General features: G+C 37.9%; 1 protein-coding gene across 1 annotated transcript in view; it reads right to left on the bottom strand.

Moving 5' to 3' along the window:
- The window catches only part of LOC136136868 (uncharacterized protein C8orf34-like), a 164,262-nt gene that overhangs the window by 82,871 nt on the left and 58,346 nt on the right, over positions 1-23,045 (bottom strand). Inside the window, exon 3 of the mRNA XM_065895131.1 lies at positions 4,937-5,022. Coding sequence (XP_065751203.1) covers positions 4,937-5,022 — 86 coding nt within the window. The remainder of the gene's footprint in view (positions 1-4,936; positions 5,023-23,045) is intronic.

Raw genomic sequence — 23,045 nt, 5'->3', positions numbered from 1 at the left:
TATATTCAAAAAGAAAAATAAAATCGGGATAAACGAGAATTATATCAAGTTAAAAATATTAATCTATTAATGAAGGAAACTTGAACCCCTAACTATTAAAACCTCATTGTAAATGTGACACTAGATAGAGTCTTTATATTAGAATGTATAAGTTAGCGTAATTCAAGGACTGAATTATATTCTGCAGAACTGTGAGCAAATATTCCTGTAATTTCAGCATTCACTTGGTATTTTTTCTATTTTATTTGTGTGTTGAAATTTTTATTTGTGTAGAATATTGACAATAAGTAATATTAAAATGTTCTATTCTACATTATAAAGCAAATTATTTCATTTACAGAAGAAGACGCACTCTCTTGTGGATTTGCTAGGTTTTTTATAGTTAGAGATACTATATAATAAGTGAATTCTCAAGTTCCTCTCGGTGAGCAGTTAATGGTTTTAAAGAGGTATTGTCATTGCATTTGTTTTTTATGCATATGTACATTAATCAATTCATTCATCCATTTATTTGTGTATTTGTATATTCATTTATTCAAAAAAACTATATGCCAGGCTCTCAGCTAGGTGCTTTCAAAACAAGTTGAGCCAGAAAATTTTCTATGACTCTTTCTCTCTTGGAATTTATTTGAACACCTTTACAGTATTGATTTTTTAAATAAAAATTAACATTTATAAAGGGAAGGTATTGGTAACTCTATATGGTTTTACATTTTGTTCTGTTCTTGTTTTGGTTGGAGTCTTCCTGGTTATTGGTGCCATATCCAGTGAGATCTACAGTGTGAAAAGATCCATTCAGCTCAGCATAAAGGGACAACTGTGAAGTGCACCAGAATATTTGTGAATTTACATATCTGACTGTATTAAAAGTTAAGTTGAAGGGACCCTTAAATAGCCCAAATCTAGTGATAGAATATTAATCTAACAAGTTAGTAGGGACAATAAACATCATGAAATAAAACCTTAGTGTTTAAGGCTGGGAGGGGTACACTGCATTTTTTTAAGTGTTCTGGGTACTTTGCTTGTTACCAACTGCTGGTGGGTACATATGCATAAACTATTTTGTCCTGTCTATTCCAGAGCAATTTCTTCTAAGTATAAATGATTTTCAAAATGCAAGCAATGAATTCTTTGAGCTTTCTTTAATAACATGGAGGGGAAAATGAGTCTCTCAATTTGTCAAATGCTGGAGAGTTTATCTCCTCATTTGAGAGAAGGAACTGAAGCATCGGAAGATGAAGTACTTTTGTCAAAATTGAAGTTTCTGGCAGCACTTGGACTAAAAACTTAGCCTCTGTGGTTGATTGGGTGTGCTGTTAAGAACCTGGAGACCTGTAGGGTCTGTCGCTGTTTAACTTCACTTAATGTCTTCCTGTCATTATTTGTACTTTTGCTGTTTGTGTCATAACAGGTTTTTGTTAAGCACAAAATTATACCTGTTCATAGAAATATTTATGTTTATTAAGCCAAGCTCAATGTGGATGCATATTTAACATAAAAATCACATTAGCACTTTTTGGATCTAGTGATTTGACTAACTTCAGTAGAAAAGAATGTACTGAATCAGAAGTGTATTTTGGAATTCGTTGATTAGGTCTCTAATATCTGAATGTGAAGAATGCAGGATATAAGAAGTTCAAGAAAGGAGCTTAAACTTAATGAATACCTTTTCTCCCAGTGAATGCAAGTAAGTATAATCAACACATTACTGATGCCTTGTTTAACTTTCTAAAAATTTAAATCCTAACAATACTCAGTTATTATGTAACCATGATTGTTGAAGGATATATTATCTGTAGATCGGTGGATTGGAATGGTTTTGATAGAATTAAGAAGTATATATATAATGGGCCAGTAGTTAATACCTGTTTTGTATCTACTTTTTTTTTTGAATTTTATTTATTTTTTGTATCTAGTTTTATATTGAGCATGGTGGAGAACACAAGAAACCCTCAAGAAGCATATAATCCAACCGAGGCAAGAAGAACAAACACACAAGGAGTAATTCAAAAACAATTAGGGGTTGGGGACTTCCCCAGCGGTCCAGTGGTTAAGACTCTGCCTTCCAATACAGGGGGAGTGGGTTCTATCTCCGGTCGGGGAATTAAGAGATCCCACATGCCATGCGGTGCCACCGAACATTAAAAAAAAAAAAAAAAAAAAAGAAAAGAAAAGAACCAGATCTTATTAAACAAAAAGCAATTAGGGATTGAAAAAAAGAAAACACTGCTGTGGGCTGGACTTCAGGGAGACTTGACATCATCTTAACACATAGGATCTGAACAGGCAGAGGGAATGAGAAAGAACTTACTATGAGTTGGAGAAAAATGGTTTAAGTAACGGTACACATGTAAGAGTACCAGTGAGGCGAAGCCAGAATGACTCCGAAAGCTAATGGAGTGTCAACAAATGGCCAGCCTGGGGCCCCTAAATTGCTAATGACACACTGCTCACCTTTCACTGGCAGGGATAAAGGTTTGTCCTGAGAGTGTTCCACCTCATCAGTACTACGAGAGATTTGAGTATATTGAAACTATTACCTTTGTTTAGTATCGTGCTACACTGGCACTGGTTTACGTTCCCACAACACTTCATTTTTTAACTTTTATTTATAATGTTCTTAATATTTGATATATAAAAAAGTACATATAAAATATACATGTATAATAAAAAAATAGTACATTTAAGTTACAAAGCACAATGATAAAATAAACACCCCAAACCCACCACCTAACTTAAGAATTAAAACATTTCCAGTAACCTTCATATACCTGTGAGCTCCTTCCTAATCCCATCTCCTTGCTTCCCCTACCCCCTGAGAATAACCACCATTTCGAGTCTTTCATTCCCTTTTTTCAATATAATTGTATCACTTAATGTATGTTTTCCTAAAGAATATACTATTTAGATTTGCTAGTTTTGAGCTTTAAAAAAATGACATTCTATGACTTGCTTTTGTTCAATCAACATTATGGTTTTTTTATAAAGATATTTTATTTTATTGAGATACATATTTTTACAATTTTTTTTTTTTTTTTACAAATATTATGCTTTTAAGACTCATTCAGTTGTGAGCTGCAACCTACTCATACCAGATTGGAAGACCCAACTGCCATTTCAGATCAGTTGCTTGAAATCAGCATTTATATTATGTTATATTTAGATTATGGAAGCCGTCAATCTCTACAAACCAGGGCCTTCTTTTTCAAAGAAATGTTCACATTTACCAGCACATCACTGATTTCATCCATCCTATGTGTACAGCTGAAATGCATTCAGCTTCCTACAGTGCAACAATTTTATAATCTATCCATCTTAGTGTCCACCAGCATACTAACAAATTTGCATACATTTCATGGTTCACGAGACTTGCTTCTCTAACATATTTACCCAGAAGTGGAGATTCTGAGCTTTACTCAGATTTTAGGATAACGGAAGACTATTTCCAAAATTGTTTATGCCCCACCTGTAGAGTATGAGTTTCTTTTTGTCTCTATCTTCACCAGCACTTGATTTTCCCAGATTTCTTAATTAATGTCAAATAAAATGTTGTAAAAGAGCATCTCTCTGTAGCCTTAACTTGCTTTTCCTTGATTACTAAACATTTTTCATATGCTCATTGGCCATCTGTGTTTCCTCTTCCGTGAAATGTCTATTCATATCTGTTGCTTATTTTTCTATTGGTTTGCTGATCCTTTCTTTATTAAATTATAGATGTACTTTATGTATTCTGAATATTAATCTTTGATCAGTGACAAATATATTCAAATATAGTTTCCTATTTTGTAGCTTGTCAACTCACTTTTTTCTGGCATCTTTTGATGAACAATAATTCTCAACACTCTACAGTTGAATGTTTAGGAACGTTTGCATCTTGTTTAAGATGTCCTTCTCTATCCAGATGTAAGGAAAATGTTTTCCTATGGTTTCTCTTCTAATTATTCCAATTGGATGTACCGACTGCTCCCTGCTAGAACACTGAATGATGAAGCAGTGATATACCTTAGATGTCACTGTAGTGGCATTACATGTACTTATTTATTTATTCTGCAAACATTTTGAAGTGCCCTGGCATAAACTTAATATGCTACGCCAAGGAGTTTGAATTCTGTCCTGTAGAAAATGGGGAAGAAATAGCAGCTTTATGTTTATAAAGATAATGAACCAAAACGGGTGAGATAGTACAAGGAGAATCTATTTACAGAGCTCTTACACTAGCTAGAGAAAGAGGACAAGGGCATAGACTAGGCAGTCTCAGGGAAAATGAAGATGAGACTGGCTTGGTGACAGTGACATGATTTGAGACCAATTTAACGTAGGGCTGAGAGAGAGGAAGGAAAATCAAGTTTGATATTGACATTTCTGCCTGCCCCGAAGACTGAAGGGATCCATGATGTGCGAATGTGAGTAGGCAATGTAAGTTCCAAAACCAAGTTGGAATTGGTGACAAATTTTGGGGGTAGCCAACGTAGAGTTGACCTTAAACAGGCACAGGCATTAAGAGGTTGCTCCTCAGGACCCACACTTCTTGCTTCATTTTCCCCTTTGCCCTTAACCTCCTGACACACAGCCTGCAGAAGTGGTGGATGTATGATTGGCAGCTATGGTGATTTGGCACAGGGGAAGATGCTTGGTTTAGTTTTCTTCTGTAAAAAATCTGTAAGTGCCGCTAAAATTACAATATCTATTGTTGGATTTAAAACTTACCCAAGGGCTTCCCTGGTGGCGCAGTGGTTGAGAGTCCGCCTGCCGATGCAGGGGACGCGGGTTCGTGCCCCGGTCCGGGAGGATCCCACGTGCTGCGGAGCGGCTGGGCCCGTGGGCCATGACCGCTGAGCCTGCGCGTCCGGAGGCTGTGCTCCGCAGCGGGAGGGGCCACAACAGTGGGAGGCCCGCGTACAGCAAAAAGAAAAAAAAAAAAAAAAAAAAAACTTACCCAAAAAATCTGGGATTATTTCATCTGGAGAATGAAGTATTTGCGAGGTCTCTTCTGTCCTTTCCACCAGGTTGTCTCCTTGAAGCCTAAATGATTAACAGTGGTCATTGAAACTCTAATAAGGTTGAATTGTGAAATGTGAACTACATACTACTGAGAACATGCCTATGAACTTCTAAACTCTAAAATCAGACATGCTTCTTCCAAGTAGAAATACAGTCTTACCGAAACCTTTGTAATACAGTGTTTTTGCTTTTCTAACCTTTAAGGAAAAGTCCTTCTTCTTTTCTCCTGTATACATGGGAAGATTAGTCTAGATTGAATCTACTTTTCTTCTTAGCCTCACTGAGGAAGGTTTATAGACAGATGTTTTCACGGAAACTACAATGGGGAAGTGATTGGAAGAAAAGCAAGCATCCAACACAGTGTGCTTGCCTGACTTCTGGGTTAGGGGCATGACAGGGTTCCCATGGCTGCACAGAGGTTTATCAAATACAATTCTCCAAATCAACCAAACCTGCGCTTAAAGGCCTGCAGGTCAAGATTCGTCTCAACAGGGGGGTGTGAAGATTCTCGATACGTGTGGCTGCCCAGGGTTCTCATAGACACTGGGTCTTCTTCAGGAGAAGCAGATTACATGGGAACTTTTAGGACAATAGATTTCTGAGCTTCTATATCCTTACCTCTAGAGAGAGACTAGTCTGGGTTTACATTATACTGTGAAACCACTGTATCAAAGGAGGTAGAGCTCATCAATAAATGTTGACCTAAGAGCAGCAGAATAAGCTCTGCTAATGTTGGAGGACTGTATATCAAATAATCCAGAGACTGGAAATTTCTACCAGTGCCCTTACTTTTTTCTTGCATTTAACTCCCATGAGGTGAGTGCTCTCATGGGAGTATTAATAAAAACATGACATATGCCATTGATATTTTCAAAAATACAAACTCAAATACAATTCATAACTGTACCAGGCTCAACAGTCAAAATTTTCAACTATTTTATATCGCTACAGCGGAATCCAATAACATATACGTGTGACTCTCTCTTTACCTTCTGTATAATTATAAATATTGTACATTATATTTTTATTCCAACAATATTAAATATTGTCCATTTCTGTATATATTATACATTTATACTTACATATTACCTTCTATACACAAACCATATTTACTGTATTATACAAGCTAATTAAATAATTCTCAAGAGTAGCTTGCTGATAGTCATATAAAACTCTTGGGTCAAAAATCTTACACTTTTAGTTAAGTTTTAAATTTTTACTCCAAAAAAACAGCATCACTTTTAAGAGACTGATTTAGCTACATACTTCCCAAATCTGCCCAACTATTTCTTTTTATTTTGTTTACTTCTAATAATTGGGAAATATTCTTTTTTCATCAAAATTATCAAAGAAAGAAAGTATGTAGGTACACAAGATAGTGAAACATGTAAGTAAAAATTATCATTAAAAATTAACAATGAGCTCCAACACATTTGGGTATTTAACATTAGGTTAAAAACCTAAACAGAAAATAAATCTCCAACAAAGGCAGAATGAAACGAGAAATCAAAAGTAAGCTGTAATTTTTTTTTTGCTCATAGCAAGCTTCAATAAAAAGAAATACTTACTTGGTATTTATCAATATGCTCAATAATAACCCAAATGTTGTGGAGATGTGACGAAATTGCTACTGCCCTTGATTTCAGAGTTCTCAATTTTGCTGAGTTGAAAAGACAAATGGCCATGAAAACAACCAACAAATTGGGTGGCCCTGAAGCTGGCTCATCTTTGTCCGAACAGTGCCCTCCAGATACCTTAAGAGTTGAATTCACCATGACTTGGCACCAACTCCATTGAGGAATGCTTCTCAGCCCTGCTATCCTTGAGCACTCTGCCAATGTTTCCCAAGCTGTAATCCACATAGCACTACTTCTGTAAGAGGTTAATAGGTACTATATAAACAAGAGTTGTGTGGGCAAGTCTGGGAAATACGGTCTTAATAAAAGCTAAATCTTTTTTTTTTTACACCTCAAGAGTTATACTCATACTCTCAAACATTTTCACTTTGCTTTCTAAAACTCCCCTTCCATATTAAACACTCTTCTATATTCTCAGCCGCTAAACAAAATGTTTTTTGCTCTTCCTTGTCATAACTGAAGCCCGTTTCTCATCTAAGACTATGACATCCCTTTTTCCTCTAAGAATATTATAGTACCTCCTCTTCAAAGGAGGCTGTCTAAGCCCTCAACCTCAGCTAACACAGGATTATAAATATTAACCTGTTCTCTTTCTGCCCGTGAAGACTTTGATCAGGTTCAATATTTTCTTCTTCAACTCAAGTGTCACTATTATCGTGAATGATCTTTGTGTTCATGTGTATCTACCTGCTAATTTCAAAGTCCCTCCATCTCAAACCTGGAGAGCTTCCCTTCCATTTCACCTTCCCTAACTCAAGGACAGATAACTCAATTGCTCTGTCAGAAATCTTTAAATCCAACATCCTGCTCTCTGACAACAAACTCGCCTCCTGTAGGCTCTTTCACAAACTCACTTTCTCTTTAATCAAACATAGATCTTCATTTTCCCTTGGTTTTCTCCCGGTTTCACACCTCTCCTGATTCCCTTCCTGCCCTCCTCAGCTGGGACTTACTGTCCCCTCAATTCCCATGCACCCATGTCCTTTAAGTCATTCCTGCCAACCAGAACCTAACCCTGTGTTAACTCATCATTTTCATTCACATGTGCTGCTGAAAACTACTGGTGAAAATCAGGACACTCTAGGACTGATGAGTATAAATCAATAGTCTCCAACTTTAAACTTTGGCTTCTCGGTTGTTTTTCTTTCTTCCATTCCTTTCAAAGTCTTTTCAAAAATATCACCTCTCTTCTGTGTCATCCAGAAAAATTATCTAATCAGGAATAAGGACCTCCCACTCCCCCTCACACAGCACCAACAGAATTACCTTCACCCTGACCTGTGTATTCACCACCTTTCCAATTCACAGAGGATGAGAGACCCTCTCCCCTGACTAAGGCTTAGACCATCCATCAGGCTGGTGATTTGGGTCCCATCATCTCATCTGCCTCTTGGACCTAATTTCTTTTACTCACCACCACTCATTCTGTTTATCTCTACTGCTCATTTCCCACAGCATAGAAACAAGTTCACTTCTGCTGCAGCCTTAAAAAAACAAAACAGAACAAATGCCTCCCATAATTATCTAAAACATCTACCTGTTGCTTTTTCTAGCCCATTCTTCTTTGAGTCAAACTCCCTAAACATTCTAAAAATCCCTGAATGCCTTTTTAAAAAACTGAAGTATAACATAAAATATCCTATTAGTTTCAGGTGTACATCACAGTGATTTGATACATGTATACGTTCTGAAATGGTCACCAGAAGTTTAGTTACCGTCTGTCACCATGCAAAGTTATTACAATATTATTGACCATATTCCTTATTCTGCACACTACACCCCCACGACTTACTTATTTTATAACTGAAAGTTGGTGCCTCTTAATCTCTTTCACCTATTTCGGCTGCCCCTCACCCCCCTCCCCTCTAGCAACCACCAGTTTGATCTCTGTATCTATGAGTCTGTTTCTGTTTTGTTTTATTTGTTCCTTTGCTTTGTGTTTTAGGTTCCACATATGGACACTTGGGTTGTCTCCATATCTTGGCTATTGTAAATAATGCTGCAATGAACATATGGTTGCATATAGTCTTTTGAGTTAGTCTTTTTGTTTTTGTTTTGTTTTCAGACAAATACTCAGAAGTGGAATTGCTGGATCATATGGTAGCTCTATTTTTAATTTTTTGAGGAACCCCCGTACTGTTTTCCATGGTAGCTACACCAACTTAATTCCTACCAACAGTGCATGAGGATTCCCTTTTCTTCACATCCTTGCAAACCCTTGTTATTTTTTGTCTTTCTGATAATAGCCATTCTGACAGGTGTGAAGTAAAGTCTCATTGTGGTTTTGATTTGCATTTCCCTGACAATTAGTGATGTTCAGCATCTTTTCATGTGCCTGTTGGCCATCTACATGCCTTCTTCGAAGAAAAAAAAGTCTATTCAGGTCCTCTCCCCACTTTTTAAATCCGGTTGTTTGTTTTTTTGATTTTGAGTTGTACAAGCTCTTTATATGTTTGATACTAACTCTCCACCAATGCCTTTACTTCCACAGTTTTAATTCACCCCTCAACTTATTTTATTTATTTTATTTTTTACATCTTTATTTGAGTATAATTGCTTTACAATGCTGTGTTAGTTTCTGCTTTATAATAAAGTGAATCAGCTATACATATACATATATCCCCATACCTCCTCCCTCTTGCATCCCCTCCCACCCTCCCTATCCCACCCCTCTAGTCGGTCACAAAGCACTGAGCTGATCTCCCTGTGCTATGCGGCTGCTTCCCACTAGCTATCTATTTTACATTTGGTAGTGTATACATGTCCATGCCACTCTCTCACTTTGTCACAGCTTACCCTTCCTCCTCCCCGTGTCCTCAAGACCATTCTCTACGTCTGCGTTTTTATTCCTGTCCTGCCCCTAGGTTCTTCAGAACCTTTTTTTTTCCCCCTAGATTCCATATATATGTGTTAGCATATGGTATTTGTTTTTCTCTTTCTGACTTACTTCACTCTGTATGACAGTCTCTAGGTCCATCCACCTCCCTACAAATAACTCAATTTTGTTTCTTTTTATGGCTGAGTAATATCCCATAGTATATATGTGCCACATCTTCTTTATCCATTCATCTGTCGATGGACACTTAAGTTGCTTCCATGTCCTGGCTATTGTAAATAGAGCTGCAATGAACATTGTGGTACATGACTCTTTTTGAATTATGGTTTTCTCAGGGTATATGTCCAGTAGTGGGATTGCTGGGTCATATGGTAGTTCTATTTTTAGTTTTTTAAGGAACCTCCATACTGTTCTCCATAGTGGCCGTATCAATTTACATTCCCACCAACAGTGCAGGAGGGCTCCCTTTTCTCCACACCCTCTCTAGCATTTATTGTTTCTAGATTTTTTTGATGATGGCCATTCTGACTGGTGTGAGGTGATACCTCATTGTAGTTTTGATTTGCATTTCTCTAATGATTAGTGATGTTGAGCATCCTTTCATGTGTTTGTTGGCAATCTTTATCTTCTTTGGAAAATCTTCTTTATCTTCTTTGGAAAAATGTTTATTTAGGTCTTCTGCCCATTTATGGATTGGGTTGTTTGTGTTTTGGGTATTGAGCTGCATGAGCTGCTTGTAAATTTTGGAAATTAATCCTTTGTCAGTTGCTTCATTTGCAAATATTTTCTCCCATTCTGAGGGCTGTCTTTTGGTCTTGTTTATGGTTTCCTTTGCTGTGCAAAAGCTTTGAAGTTTCATTAGGTCCCACTTGTTTATTTTTGGTTTTCTTTCCATTACTCTAGGAGATGGGTCAAAAAGGATCTTGCTGTGATTTATGTCATGGAGTGTTCTGCTTATGTTTTCCTCTAAGAGTTTTATAGTGTCTGGCCTTACATTTAGGTCTTTAATCTATTTTGAGTTTATTTTTGTATATGGTGTTAGGGAGTGTTCTAATTTCATTCCCTCAACTTATTTTAATTTGCTTTGTGCTCCTACCATTCTGAGATGACTGGTTATACTAAGACTACCTGACCTTCTAATTGCCACATATGGTTGAAAACTTTCTGATATTGTTTTTATTTTACTTTCAGCTGTACTTTGTATGAACACTCATTGCCCACTCTGCACCATCTCCCTGAATCAGCTCATCCACTCTTATGGTTTTAACTACACTTACAGTGAGTTTTTTCAAATCTTGAGTTCTCATCTCAAGATTGGTGTACCCAGATTCTTGCAGGACATTTTAATTGGATTAACTATAAGCATCTCAAAGGGAACTTCTCCTAAGCAAACTCATCTTCATCGTACCCTGCCTCATATTACACATAGCTAATCAATCCCAGCCTCGTTAATTATACTTCCTAAAGAGATTTCCTGAATCTATCACTTCTTCTTTATACTACTACTATAATTGTGCTGTTCATCTTTACTTGCTTAGATTATTAGTTTCCTTGATGATATTCATACAGAGAAACTTGCCCTTCAAAAATCCATTTTTTCCATATGGCTACCAGAAAGTTCAAAATAAATCCTCATGCTTTATTGTTCTCATGCTTTAAAGATTTTAGTGCAAGAGATTTTAACATGAGTGTGCTTAGACACGCCCACAGACAGGTTTCAGGGAACTCACTGTAATTCACAATAAATGGAATAAAAAATTTTGGTGGATTTTGCTCTCTTTTGGACAGGGAGACAGTAACTTCAATCAGATTCTCAAAACAATCCTTGACTCAAAGGAGTTTAACAGCTGCCATTTTTACTGGCTTCTCATCACCTGCAAAATGAGTTATGGTTTCCTCACCAAGTCATTCAAGTCTCTCTGTTGCACAACCCCTACCTGTGTCTGCAACTTCACCTTCTTGGATATTTCACCATGGAATTTATACTCCATAAACTCCAAACTGCTTTTACTTCTGTGCAGATATTTTATTAAGTCTCTGTGCCGTTATATAATTATCTCTGGCAGAATTTACGTTCCCCTCTTTTACTATTCAGCTTAATCCTAGGTTTTAATTACAGATTCTCCTTTTTTCAGAAGCTTTTCTTCCAGAAGTCTTAGCACCTATGCAAATCTTTACCATATTTAATTGCTTGTTTTCATGTCTATCAACACATATCAAGTGTCTTAAAGATAAGAATTTTATTTTTCATATTTTTATGTCCCTAAAGCCTAGCTTAGGTTGAGCTTGGTACACTGTAAGCTCTAAAAGAGATTTCTTAAGGTATTTTTTAGTGAGTAGCTCACCTTGGAGATAAGGAAAGGAAAAGCAGACCCAGCCTATGTATAAGGAATTTTTTACAGAATACTTTAGTGTATTTACAATTACATTCTCTTGAAAGGGGGTGAAAATTATCCTACATATATCTAGGCTTATAAATGAGATGCTAAAGGTTGCACCTGCACAAAGCTGGTTGCCACAGCTAGAAACATGTACCAAAATAGTTGCTAATTAAAGTTGGGGTATTTGAAGTGAGGTGCAAGCAGAGGTGACAAAGATGGCAAATGAGTTTGGGTTTCAAATAAACGAATCAGATTTCATTTAATACTGACCAGTGCGACCTGGCTAGAGGAAATGCTGTTATAAATGTTAGTAAATTATATCTCCAAGTTTGTGAGTCAACAGTCACCTTCCATTGACTCAGTCTCAATAGTGAATAATCCAATGAAAGATAGCATCCTCAGAGACTATTGTAGTGCCTATCACAGCCTATCATAGTACCAGGCACATGTATGTGCTCAATAGACATTTGTTAAGTAAATGCTGCTGAAAAGTCCCTACGTCTTACAAAATAGCCTTCAGGAAGATGGACCAGTAAAGAGAAAAGAGGATGAAGCTCATTCAGGAGTTTTGTGGCCATAGCAGTGGTTCAAATTTTGCTTGCTTGGTAATGTTTTGAGATCCAGCTGGTTCCAATGTCTCGCTCTGTAAGAAGACGCAAGGAAACCAAAACCAGAGCTAAGTAGCAGCCCAGTCCTATTCCAAAATGGTCACTAAAACACGTCACCACCAGCCGTACGTATTTTGAGGAGGGAGTTTTGAATAGTGTAAGCGGTGGGAGGATAGAGAAAGTTATGAGCGCTACTTCTTTTCTATACTTTTTTAAAAAAAATCCAAGACATTCAGTAAGAAAACATTTTTTTAAAAAACCTCTGGTATTGTCAATTCAGTTGAACCACATGATGTGACGAGAGAAGACTCAAATAAGTGCATTCTTAACTTTTCGCATTGGCCTGGAAGACGTTCAGATTCACGAGCAGCCATCTTTCTGTTTTTATGTTATCCCACTATATATGACATATTTTAATCTTCCCTGAACACTTTCTGGAAGAAAATAGTATCTAACTAAAGAGTAGACACTCATCAAATGTTTTTTTTGAAACAAATTGAATACATTATGGCACGCATGAAATTAAATGCCAAGCTAACATTTCTAACATATCTAGTTCAGAGGAAATGATGAATAGAATCTGGATTAATTCAACAAACATTAATGGAGTACGTGGTACTTGCACTGAGCTTTGAAAATGCTAAAGTTTGATTAGATGAAGAAAAAGAGGAAGGGTGTTCCAAGGAAAGAGCAGTGAAATAATAGACTACATTTACTTTGGAAAAAGAAGCCATTCGGGGAAAAAGGTAAAAAAGAAAATGAGAGAGAGAGAGAGAGAGAGAGAGAAAAAAGGAACACCAAGTATAACAAAAAACTGACTAAGAGCTTCAGTGAAAGTAGTATATTGAAAGCCACAAACACATCTAGATTATAAGATGTATTCAGAAGGGAGCTTGCAAACTAAACAAGAATTCGACTTAATGTAGCAGGAAACTTTGAAAGTTTTAAATTATTGTCTAATACAATAAAAGCTGCACCAAGAAAATAATATTCATTGAGGTATTTTGTAAGGCCATTTGGGAAGCTCTCACAATAAACCAGAAATGGAAGATCAAAAGCATGGAGTGACCAGGTCTAGGCAAGTGTCTACAATGGCCCAAGCATTGTTCCAGTTTGGGGGGTTGCAGTTGGGGGCTGTGGACACGATGAACCAAATTCCCATCCTCAATGGAGCTTTCATCCTACCGACCAAAGATGATGAGCAAACGAACAACTAAAATACATAGAATCGGTGTTAATAAGAAAGCTGGTTAAAAATCAAGGATGGAGGGCTTCCCTGGTGGCGCAGTGGTTGAGAGTCCGCCTGCCAATGCAGGGGACACAGGTTCGTGCCCCGGTCCTGGAGAATCCCACATGCCGCGGAGCGGCTAAGCCCGTGAGCCATGGCCGCTGGGCCTGTGCGTCCGGAGCCTGTGCTCCGCAACGGGAGAGGCCACAACAGTAAGAGGCCTGTGTACCGCAAAAAAAAAAAAAAAAAAAATCAAGGATGGAAAGTAGAGCCAGGAAGGAAGAGCCTATATAGGAAGACTCCGGAGAAAGGGTAGTATGCAATTTTACATAGTGTGTCCAGGGAAAGCTTCATCAGTGGGCAATATTTGAGCCAAAGCTTGAAGCAATGAGGGAACTAAGCAAATAGATGCCTGAGAAAGAGCACCACAAGGAGAGGGAAGAGCAAATTGAAGCCAATGACTGGCGTGGAGTGAACGAGGGGTACACAGCAGGATATGCTGTCCGAGAGGAAGCTGAGGCTAGACCAGGCAGGACATTCTACAGTGTTGGGGAGGAAGAAATTTCCCTCCACCCTTCCAGGTTCTTTTGGCTGGTCTAAGAATTAAGCTGACAGAAGACTTCTGTTTCTTAAAAATAACCTGCCCAGCTTAATCCTCACGCCAAAGAGATCTTCTGGGGTGGCAAATTTTGCTCCCTTACAACGTCATCTAGAAATTCGATGCTAGAATATGTAGTCTTCTTCCCCAGGAAAATGGGAAGCCTGTTGGTGGTGGTGGGGTTTGAAGCAGAGAAGGGACATGATCAGACTTTGCTTTAAGAAGGATCACTCTGCCTGCTGTGTGGAGAACTGACTGTGGGCAGCAAGCGTGGCTGCAGGGAGATTCCTTAGGAGGTTATCCCGCCAACTTTGTTGAGCGGTGAGTATGGCTTGCCCAAGGGCGGCAGTGGTGGAGGTGGTAAGAAGCGGACTGATACCGGGTAAATTCTGCAGCTGGAGCCCACAGTCCATCTGATATGTGAGACTTGGAGGTTGTGAGAGAAAAAGAGGAATAAACAATGTCACCATTTTTCTGTCCTAGGCAACTGAAATGATCACGCTGCCATTTGCCAAGGTAAGGAAAACTGAGGGAAAAGCAACTTTGGTGGGGATAAGTGGACTTTAGCTGGGGACATGGTATGTTTCAAGTGCATTTTAGACGTGCTGGTGGAGAGGTGCAGAGAGGCATTTGGAGATCTGTGGGGAGATGCTGAACAGAATGAGCTGTGCACTAGGCTTGGCCTCTCTGGGCTCTAAAATCTCTACAGAGAACTTCAGAATATGATATACTACTACTTAATTGAGCTATTTTGAAGGATGGGTAATTCTGTTTCCCTAGAAAGTAAATAGTATATCGTGATAAGTGCCGATTAGACCAGGGGAACCACAATAAACAGTTTAGGTTTTAAGAAATATTGAACCGTTTTTTTCAAAGGGTTAGAAAATTAACTTATTCTTCCCCTCTAAAGTCTTTTAATTCACAAATTTTCTTTCATAACATCAGAGAGTTATTTCTAAGTCTCTTTCTAAATGTTAATTTTCCATTTTAGGATTCCAGTACATTTCTCTTCTCCAGAATTATTTTTTGATGGAAATTCTAGCAACTTATTCTCACTTACTCATTTTTTAAAATAAATTTTTAAATTTTATTTTACTATTTATTTTTGGCCACATTGGGTCTTCATTGCTGTGCGCAGCCTTTCTCTAGTTGTGGCGAGTGGGGGCTACTCTTCATTGCGGTGCGCAGGCTTCTCATTGCGGTGACTTCTCTTGTAGTGGAGCACGGGCTCTAGGCGCATGGGCTTCAGTAGTTGTTGTGCGTGGGCTCAGTAGTTGTGGCTCATGGGCTCTAGAGCACAGGCTCAGTAGTTGTGGCACATGGGCTCAGTAGTTGTGGCACGCAGGCTCAGTAGTTGTGGCTCGTGGGCTCAGTGGTTGTGGCACGCAGGCTCAGTAGTTGTGGCTCGTGGGCTCTAGAGCACACGCAGGCTCAGTAGTTGTGGCGTCTGGGGTTAGTTGCCCTGTGGCATATGGGATCTTCCCGGACCAGGGCTCGAACCTGTGTTCCCTGCATTGGCAGGTAGATTCTTAACCACTGCACCACCAGGGAAGCCCACTTACTCCATTTTGAAGTCTTAGAAAAGCCATATTGTCATCAGCATCAAACATTTATCGGGGATCTTCAGAGGCAAAGCCCTCCATTGAGCAACAAGCCTGCAATGTCGCGCAAGACCTGCGTGTATTTTCATGATCTCTCTAATTACTCGACAAGCTTCCTGAAGTCAGAGAGCAAGTCTGATAGCCACCACACCATCAGGGCTTAGCAGAGTAATTTACACTTGTGCTCCCTCACCAGAATAACTACCTAATTTAAATGGCATCTATCTGAAGTTGCTAAACACCTGTAAGAGTTCTTTCTCTACTCTAGAAAAATGGCGCTGCTGTCTTGTGGAACTTAGCCGCCCTCCACCCAAGTCCCAACCAAGTCCCAGTTCTTCAGGGAATGACCTGGATGTTCTTCCTCCCACTCTGCTTTCCAAGCTCACTGACTCCACCTCGGGGGTCTCCTTTACCCATGGCCATTCCAGTTGACCCTTTGGTGGGTGGTCTGGCCCTTTGATACCATCTCTCAGCCCCTCAGCCGTGCTGTCTGTGCCCCAGACGCAGCTCTACTTCCCACCCCGGAACCTCTGACAAATACTTCGGCCCCAGTGAATCCCCCGCCAAGAGAAAATTTCCAACAGTACCTATACTTCCCTCCTTATTTTAGGATATTCACTTTAAAAATCTTCCTTCCAGCATTCATCTGTAGGCACTCTGCTGTTCCTTTTCTCTTGCTATGCCATGTGAGGTAACAATGCATCAAGATGAAGCACCTTTCTCCTGACACTGGAATGGAATAGAATAACATTCTCTTTCACCAGAGGGCTTTCTTTATATTCTGCTTTTTAAATTCTCTCCCTTGTTCACAAGAATCTTTGAACATAAAGCTCTAAAGTATAATGATGGATGGTGACATAGAGATAAAAACCATGCTCTTTCCTCTTAAATTTTCCTTTTAATTTCCTACCTCCTGAAAGTAAGCTATGGACCTACAAAATATCGGTAACTCTCTAATCAAATTTGTAGTTCTCTCAACATACCTGATTGCAGACGTGTAGCTGCCATTAGGTGGCCTCTTATCTGGGCTGCTAATTACTCTCCTGGCAGAAGTTTAAGAATTCTAAAACCAAATCTAAGGAAAGCACACATGGAGAATAGATATGCTTTGTTTTCGGTCTCTTCTGCTTTACCTCAACTCAAACGTAAAAATGTCAACACAAAGTTAGGAAGAGAAGATCCCGCACGGAGCAGGGCTGATTCTTACCATGCCTTGGGACTACTAAACTAGATTTTCCAGGCAGATGTGACCAATCTGTGGGCCACTGACACACACCTTGGTCAGATTATTACTCGCACAAAGGATGACCCTGGGGACATTCCAACCTTCCTGAAATCCAAGGCAGTCATGAAAAAGGATTACATTCAAATTGCCAGACAGCTCCGGAGCTAAGACAACTCCTAGAGAAAGCAGCCAAACACGGAATGCTGAGCTAGAGGCAGCTCTGGGCATTGGAATCCTCAAGCCTCCTTCAACACGACCATTCATGCACATTTTAAACTGGATTTCACATCTATAAAATGATCTGGTGAATTGTGGGTATGCTCTCAGCCTGCCATCAATCATCCCTAGAGAGGACCCTTTTTAAAATCTATCTACATAGAAATAGGCAGTTAAGGTCCTTATTTGACAGTGTAGAGCAATGGTCTCAACTTTTAGGGTGCACTGGAATCACCTAGAGGACTTCTTAAAACACAGCTTGCTGGGCTCCACCCACAGAGCTCCTGGGTCAGGTCTGGAGGGTGGCCCAGGAATTGTCTTTCTACCAAGTTCTCAGGTGATGCCCACACTGCAGGCTGGGGGACAGCCCTCCATATTGCCTCCTCTTTATAGCTCTGGAAGGGATGGAGTTCCCCAGCCATCCTCACTGTGTAGTCATAGTATACCATGCCTGGGATGCCAAAAATAGAGAAGACCCTACCAGAGGATGTTGGTATTTCTCTTCCTCCAACTAGCTGGGTGTTGACTTTAGCTGAACACTAAAGTTTATTCCCAGGTATGTACGATTCCATCTTACTGAAGTTAGAAATCTCAGAGTCAGGATGCTGCATACGTGGCCTAAATCAGAGCATCGCTGAGCCAATCTGCCTGGTCAGCAGGCATCTAGCGTAGCAGCAGCTGTGAGAAGTCTTCTTAAAGCCCTGATTTCTAACAGGTTGAAAAATGGGATTGTGTGGGGAGCCAAAGCGCCCTTTTGAAAAATGGCCCAAACTTTTGTTCCTTCCTTAGCCATTCCTTCCTTTAATCAGAGACCCTTTACTCATGGTACTGAAACTGAAAGCTGCCTCACTTGTGTACCTGATGGAAGACCACCCCCTCTTTCGTATATGCCCTGGAAACATCTGTTAGATTGCTGAGTTCTTATGTATAAAGTCAATCCCCCTCCCTCTCTGAGGCAGTTGAAGGCGAACTCAACACTGTCAGATTTTTCCATGCTACAGCCCTGGAAGTGACAATATGTCGTGCTGCCTTAGTCAGATGGTTTATGTTCCTTTCTTTGCGATTTCCATTTCATAACATTTGAAGTAATTGAAAGTATGTTGTGATGACTAGCAGAATTATGAGGCATACTGATTTCCCAAATTACGAGTAATATCACTTTGTACCAGAGAGAGGTAAGATTTTAGCAGGGTTCTATCTGTCTACAGATGGCAATTGAGAGAATGTTGCCAGTGATATGCATTATCAGGAACTCTGAGAAATTGTTACTTGATATGGAACTAGCACGAGGGAATGAACCATGGGCAGCCTCACAGCAATCCTCCTTGAGAAAGTTGTACATTGTTCTGAGGAGTAAATAAAGGAGTCCCAGAAAACCCCACCAAGTTCCATCTAATTAGGAGGGACGGGAGGTACAGCACAGGGAAAATCTGACACGATTCCCTTAGAAATCCGAAACCACTGTGTTCTGAGGTTGCAGCCTCAGCAAGGTGAGCCAGCTTGCTTCCACATCAAAGAGGAAGGCTCCCAAAGTGGGGATTTTATGACCCTACTCCTCCATAAGAGTAACACTCTCTATATTCCAACAGAACGCAGTAGAACGTAAGACGTGTAAGCATACCGACATAATTTGGTCTCCTCTGCTCCATGCTTCACTTATGCACCCATAACAGGCGACAAACAGTTCCTAATTGAATAAATCTTACATTAGCACTACCCGTAAGCTTGATATACTTCTAGGTTTTAAGTTTGTTCTAGGGCAGGGGCTTGGTTCGTTTAAGTTTGTTTTTAATGTAACCTTGTGTAATAAATACAAATTTGGATAATAAATGGTTTTTGAATGACTCAACGTTAAAGTGCCTTTTTTATTAGGATTTGGATGGCATATGCTGAAATTTGCTGTAAGCAATTTGATTCTCTGGAAAACAAGATTGGTTTAGAAAATGTCGTGTGTGGAGTCCTTGAAGAGATTATAATAGACAAGATAAAGTCCTTCTTTTATTCTTTTAACAATGCTCTGAAAATTCTTAAGAAGGACAACACTGAATACAAATGTCTGCACAACTGGAAAAGCCAATAAGGCGTAAAGACGTTAGGATGGTTCATCTTTTGGCTTAACAGTCTGGAAGAAATACATTTAGTGACTTACCAGGGAATATAAACACTACTTTGTTAAAGTTTAACTCCCTTAGTCTAGAATTTATTTTTTCTGATGTGTACCTCAATCGATCTCTTAAAATGATCATAGAATTTGTTTATAGTGAAACTTCTTTCTCTCTGCCTTATGCTTAGGGAAACGAAAAACAGTTTGCATTGGTAACCAGAGTTAGCTTGTAAATAAGACTTTCCAAGGGGTCTTAACTAGTTCTTAATCTAATTTATTGTTGTATAATTATCATATTTCAAGTCATAAGGTATTCTTTCCAAGATTTCATTTATTTTTCTGGCTTTTATATGGCATGATTTAGATGTTATAGAATTTCTGGTTTTAAGCGAGAAAATAGATTATTATATTTAAAATTCTGAAAAATTATTAATTTTAAAACTTAAATGCTCTTTCCTGAAAACACAGATTTATTGAAACATAATGCATGATGGCACTGATGCAAAGTTATTTGCTTTTCTTTTTAGGTATTTCATACTCCGTTTTGAGCACTAACATTTATAATTGAAAATAAATACATATTCTGTGAATTTTGATTCTTATTCTGAAATGTTATTAAAAAATTCAAAATTTAATGACACTTAGTATTTCTTTTATAGCAGTACTATATCCAGTCTGGTTTGATTCTAAAATATTTAGTTTATATTAGTGAGGCTAATAACTGTTCAGTGATTATGAAGACAGTTAACAGAAGACATACATAGAAATAAAATAAATATAATTATATGTTTGATTTGGCTTATGCAGGCCATTTAGGAACTGTGATCCAATTATAAGGGTAATTACCATAACGTGTAATTGAAAGTAATTGCGATTTTAATTTTACTACAAAGGGTACCTGGGAGGTCCAGCATGTCAAGCAAGTGAATAATAAGCTTCCAGATATGGATAAAAAAGTGAAATACAATTTTTCACTATGTGCTCCTATTTCTCACATAAGATACCTCATCTTAATTCCAGTAGGGAAATGAAAATAAAAATGAAAAAAATAGGAAGAGACATTTAAATTAATCTTCATATATTATGACAACAAAATAAAGTCCAATAGTGCTCCTGCTATTACATTATTAGAAAGGGTATTTAAGCAAGAATGAATACTAGAATATTTTCAAAATTATTTTCACATAATGACTGATATTCTATGTTTTTTTAGATTTTTTGATATGGACCATTTTTAAAGTCTTTTATTGAATTTGTTACAGTATTGCTTCTGTTTTATGTTTTGGTTCTTTGGCCCCAAGACATGTGGGATCTTAGCTCCCCAACCAGGGATCAAACCCAGAGCCCCTGCATTGGAAGGCAAAGTCTTAACCACTGGACTGTCAGGGAAATCCCTGAGGGAGATTATTAATTTGAACAAAAATACAGCAGCATGTACATTGTAACATTCTTCCACTTCTTGTGGTGCCCCTTCCTGATTTGCATAGGAGCTGCAACATGTCCAGCACTTTTATGTGCCAGTCACTGGGGAATTAAACATCTTGCCCAAGGATGCTCAGCGAAACTGGGATACTGTTAGATGCTGAAATTTAAGGATTTAAACATCATGCTGTACTTGTTTTCATGTGCTCAGCTGGTGAGATGGAAACATCATCTTACTGGATCAACTATCAAATCATAGCAATTCAGTCTGAAAATAAGAGCTCCATCCTCATGATTTAATCACTTCCTAGAGGCCTCCCCACCTCCTAATACCATCACCCTGGGGTTTAGGATCCAACACATGAATTTTGGGGAGACACAAACATTCCGTCATAGCAACTAAATATTTTTTGACAAGTTAATGTTTATGCAAAGAAACCTAAATGGAATTTGAACTTTAAGTAAAACCACTAAGAATTAGAAACAAGGCTTTCCTCCCCTCATATGAAGCACAGTAATAACCAGAATCAACATACCTATAAAATTCATAATGCTTGTGTGTGTTTTCATTTCAAATAACAATATAATTTTATCTTAAAGCACAGCTGGAAAAAGGATATTTAAATAATCAAATTCTCACTCTGAAGTTATTCATTACTACATTGGTTCAAAATTTCTAGTGTAATATCTAAATTACAAAGTTCATAACCTATAAAAATAGGGTAATTTTTTCATCCCAATAATATAGGCAAAAATTTATCTGCTTTCGTTATTTGAACTTTTGTTGCCTAACAGTTGTTTTTAAAAAGTTCTTTTAAATACCATGCCTGATGCCCCCCCAACAGCCTTTTATCCTAAAATGGATTAGACAGTGCAATAAATTTGAAAAATGTGCCTAATTCCAAAATAGAAGCAACAATTTGCTTTAAAACCAGGAAGCAGCATCATATAGAAGCAAGAATTGGGGTTTTCAAGTCAGATTGAGCAAGGTTCAAATTCTACCTGTGCCACTTACTAGTCTTTTGCCCTTAAGCAGTTTACTTAGTCTCCTTGAACTTCATTTCTCACTTGCAAAATGAATCTTAAATGCATCCACTTGCAAGAGTTGTCTGTATTAGAGATAATGTTTCTAAACACCTAATGTGAAGTTTGGTACACACCTGGTGCTTCTGAACAACGATAGCTTCAAAATGCCACGGAACAAGGGACGCTGTCAATGTACTTTTGAAAGTAATAGCCAAATCCATGCCTCAATGTACATATGAATTTCAATATTACATATAAGGCCATCAAATTGATCCGTTTGGCTGAATTCATTCACTGAGAATTTTAACTGAATTGATCATTGATTTTAACACTTTACAGACATGATTTTTGAGCCTTAGTTGTTCAATAAATGTCAATTCTGGCTCGGAATCACCGTTATCTCCCCCTCCCCAACTTTTTTCTGACCATTTCGCTTTGAGAATTTAACAGCCTATAGAATTGAATCTGAACTCTTTATGTGTCTGAACTCTCTGTGTTAACTGATAACTAGTGATAATGAAGAGGAGCTCTGGTTTTCAAAAAAAAAAGGGATAAAGAGGAAAGTTTGTGATAATAGGAAGTTCATGCATTAAACATACATTATATTCATTTAAGGATTCTCTTACCGCTTCCATTATCAAAGACCATTTTCTTCCAGAAAAGTGTCTACTATGTTGCTAATATAGTACCTTAGTTTCGAAGTATTATAATTATTATAATTAATTAATTATTATAATTATAATTATTATAATGATAAAACAAATGGAACAAATTTCTGATTTTTTGAGATTTACTAAAACAGGATAATTGAAATTTGCGTAACGACCATATTCTCATTTTATCTATTGTATATTAATAAAATATAATTAATATACTATATTAATAAATACATGATATAACAAAACTATTCTAAATTCTTATCATTTATTTTACTCAATTCAACATAACGCCATTTTCCTTTCATCATACAAAATTTTTAATTTTTTTTTTTTTACAAATGGGCTATAATTTTTTTTCTAAAATTCTTCTAGAAAGCTAAATAACATTAGATGAGCATTTTAAAGAAATAAACTTGATTTACACATCTATTAGCATGATTCTTATCACTATTGGTTTTGAACATTAAAGGCTAAATATTATGTTAATTATTAAATCATTCTCA

This window comes from Phocoena phocoena, chromosome 17, assembly GCF_963924675.1.
Source record: "Phocoena phocoena chromosome 17, mPhoPho1.1, whole genome shotgun sequence".
Classification (NCBI taxonomy): domain Eukaryota; kingdom Metazoa; phylum Chordata; class Mammalia; order Artiodactyla; family Phocoenidae; genus Phocoena; species Phocoena phocoena.
The sequence above is the reverse complement of the archived record's forward strand: the minus strand, read 5'-3'. Positions and strand labels throughout refer to the sequence as shown.